The 3083-nt window shown below is 34.9% G+C and overlaps 1 protein-coding gene across 1 annotated transcript; it reads left to right on the top strand.

The window, feature by feature from the left end:
- The first annotated feature begins 781 nt into the window (after positions 1-781).
- LOC134238801 (uncharacterized) lies at positions 782-1447 on the top strand. Its single transcript, XM_062720913.1, has one exon. It carries the CDS (start codon positions 782-784, stop codon positions 1445-1447), a length of 666 nt encoding a protein of 221 aa, XP_062576897.1.
- Positions 1448-3083: the final 1636 nt, after the last annotated feature.

Below are 3083 nucleotides of genomic sequence, written 5' to 3'. Positions count from 1 at the left end.
CTAAAAGCTTTTAAGGAAAATCAAGAAAAGGGGCTGAGCCCTCAAATTAGGGGCTAAGAAGGGTCGAAAGTCTTCCATCTATAACTCTTTTTCAGGTAATATTTTGTAATACATTACTGAAGCAAAGATGTTTATCTCAACCATCTACAACTATATATAATGATTTTATGTCATATGTTACATAATTAGGGGCCATAAGGGGCTAGAATGCTAAATCTTTGACGCTTTATATCTAGAAAGTGAGAATATTTTAATAGATAATGTTAAACAAAAAAAGTTCAAAATAATGTTCTGAACAATACGCAACCTTTCATTTTTCGCTAAACGGCCCCATAAAGGAGTTGAAGGGTTTGCCCCTAGATATCTTTTGCTAATAACTCGAAAACGAAAATGAATCTCTGAATAGTTGTTGAACAAAAAATGTTCAAAATCCTAAAAGATTTTAAGTAAAATCAAGAAAAAGGGGCTTGGCCCTCAAATTAGGGGCTGAGAAGGGTCAAAAGTCTTTAATCAATAACTCTTTTTCAGTTAATATTTTGTAATACATTACTGAAGCAAAGATGTTTATCTTAACCATGTACAACTACAGTAAATCTGGAAATTTTTGCTGTAGATAAATTTGTAGCAAATTTGCGAGATCATTGCATTCGCAAAAATATTTTTCTTAAAAATAATTCAACAATAAGAAATATAAACAAAGAAGTTGTCATTCACAAAATTTTGAAACATAAAAATTAATCCACAGCATTATGACCAAGTAAATGTAAACAAAACAAAGTTAATGAGGATAAATACAAAGATAGGTAAAGAAGTCACAGCAAACAACGACAGAATAGAAGAAGGAGACAATTTTACATACCTTGGCAGTAAGATCACAGCCAATGGAGATTCAACCATGAACGTAGATAATAGAATTTCAAAAGCCCGTGCCATCTTTGCCAACCTACGGAACATCTGGAAATCCTCAATTATCAGATCCAAAACCAAACTAAGGATATTTAAAACAAATGTCATCGGAGTCCTTCTCTATGGATCTGAGTCATGGAAGGTGACAAAGAACATCTCGCAAAAACTGGATACCTTTCAAACTAGATGTCTCCGTAGAATACTGAAGATATTCTGGCCAAACAAGATCACCAACGAGGAGCTGTATGAAAGAACATGCACAGCTGCTATATCTGACCAGATTAAAGAAAGACGCTGGAAATGGATTGGCCATGTGATGAGGATGAAACCATCAGAGATACCAAGGGTAGCCCTAAGATGGACTCCACCAGGAAAGAGAAACAGAGGGCGACCAAAGGAGACATGGCGACGGTCGGTTGAAAAGGAAATGAACGATCAAGGGTGGACTTGGGGCACTGTACAGACAATGGCAGCAGACAGACAGAGATGGAGGTCCTCGGTGCAGGCCTTATGTGCTCCAAGCACGAAGAGGACTAAGTAAGTAAGTATTTTGACCAAGATTCGCAAAATAAAATCAACGTAAAAATTTCCAGATTTACGGTATATATAATGATTTTTTTGTCGTATGTTACATAATTAGGGGGCATAAGGGGCTAGAATGCTAAATCTTTGACGCAGTATATCTTGAAAGTGAGAAATATTTTGATAAGTAATGTTGAAGAAAATATGTTCAAAAAATGTTCTGAACAATATGCAACCTTTCGTTTTAGGCTAAACGTCCCCATTAAGGAGTTGAAGGGTTGGTCCCTAAATATTTCTTTTGCTAATAACTTGAAAACGAAAAACATTCTCTGAATACTTGTTGAACAAAAAGTGTTTAAAAGCATGAGGACTTTAAGATGATTTGAAGAAAAAAGGGCTGGCCCCTCATATAATGGGTCAAGACGGGCCAGAATCAGAGTTTTTGATTATGTAACGTTCAATATATTTTTAAAAACATAACTAAAGCATAATTGCTGTTTCTGAACACTACAATCTTTGTAAAAGAAATCTCAATCAAAATCTCATCTCATCTCATCAAGAATGGGACGGAAGACCAACTCGTTGCTCGCAAAGGGCTGGCCCCTCATATAATGGGTCAAGACGGGCCAGAATCAGAGTTTTTGATTTCAATATAACTTGGCACACAAGTAGACTACACTTAGATGCATAATTCCGTTTATCGGTTTTTGATTTCGATGAACGGTGTTGCTGGGTTACTAAAAATAGAAATTTCTGTGAAATTCTTTCAAAACGCTACTCCTCCTACAGTTTTGGTCTGATTTCAATATAACTTGGCACACAAGTAGACTACACTAAGATACTTAATTCTGTATATCGGTTTTTGATTTCGATGAACGGTGTTGCCGTGGTTGCTAAAAATAGAGAATTCCGTGAAATTCTTTCAAAACGCTACTCCTCCTAGTTTTTGATCTGATTTCAATATAACTTGGCACACAAGTAGACTACACTTAGATACATAATTCTGTGTATCGGTTTTTGATTTCAATGAACGGTGTTGCCGTGGTTACTAAAAATTACTAAAAATAGAAAATTCTGTAAAATTCTTTCAAAACGCTACTCTTCCTAGAGTTTTGGTGAGATTTCAATATAACTTGGCACACAAGCAGATTACACTAAGATACATAATTCTAATATTGGTTTTTGATTTTGATGAGATGTGTTGCCGTGGTTACTAAAATTAGAAATTTCTGTGAAATTCTCTCAAAACGCTACTCCTCCTACAGTTTTGGTAAAATATCAATATAACTTGGCACACTAGTAGACTACACTAAGATACATAATTCTGTGTATCGGGTTTTGATTTGGATAAACGGTGTTGCCGTGGTTACTAAAAATAGAAAATTCTGTAAAATTCTTTCAAAACGCTACTCCTCCTACAGTTTTGGTCTGATTTCAATATAACTTGGCACACAAGTAGACTACATATACATAATTCTGTATATATGGTTTTTGGATTTCAATGAAACGTTGTTGCCGTGGTTACTAAAAATAGAAATTTCTGTGAAATTCTTTCAAAACGCTACTCCTCCTACAGTTATTCTTTATCATTATTCTATTTATTGTTGTTGTAAAGTTCCAATTCCCAATTGTTTAAGTACTTCTCTCTCCCGTTG

Source organism: Saccostrea cucullata, unplaced genomic scaffold (assembly GCF_032062105.1).
Source record: "Saccostrea cucullata isolate Sc308-1 unplaced genomic scaffold, CSIRO_AGI_Scuc_v1 ctg3049, whole genome shotgun sequence".
Taxonomy (NCBI): domain Eukaryota; kingdom Metazoa; phylum Mollusca; class Bivalvia; order Ostreida; family Ostreidae; genus Saccostrea; species Saccostrea cuccullata.
This window is presented reverse-complemented; position numbering and strand designations above follow the sequence as displayed.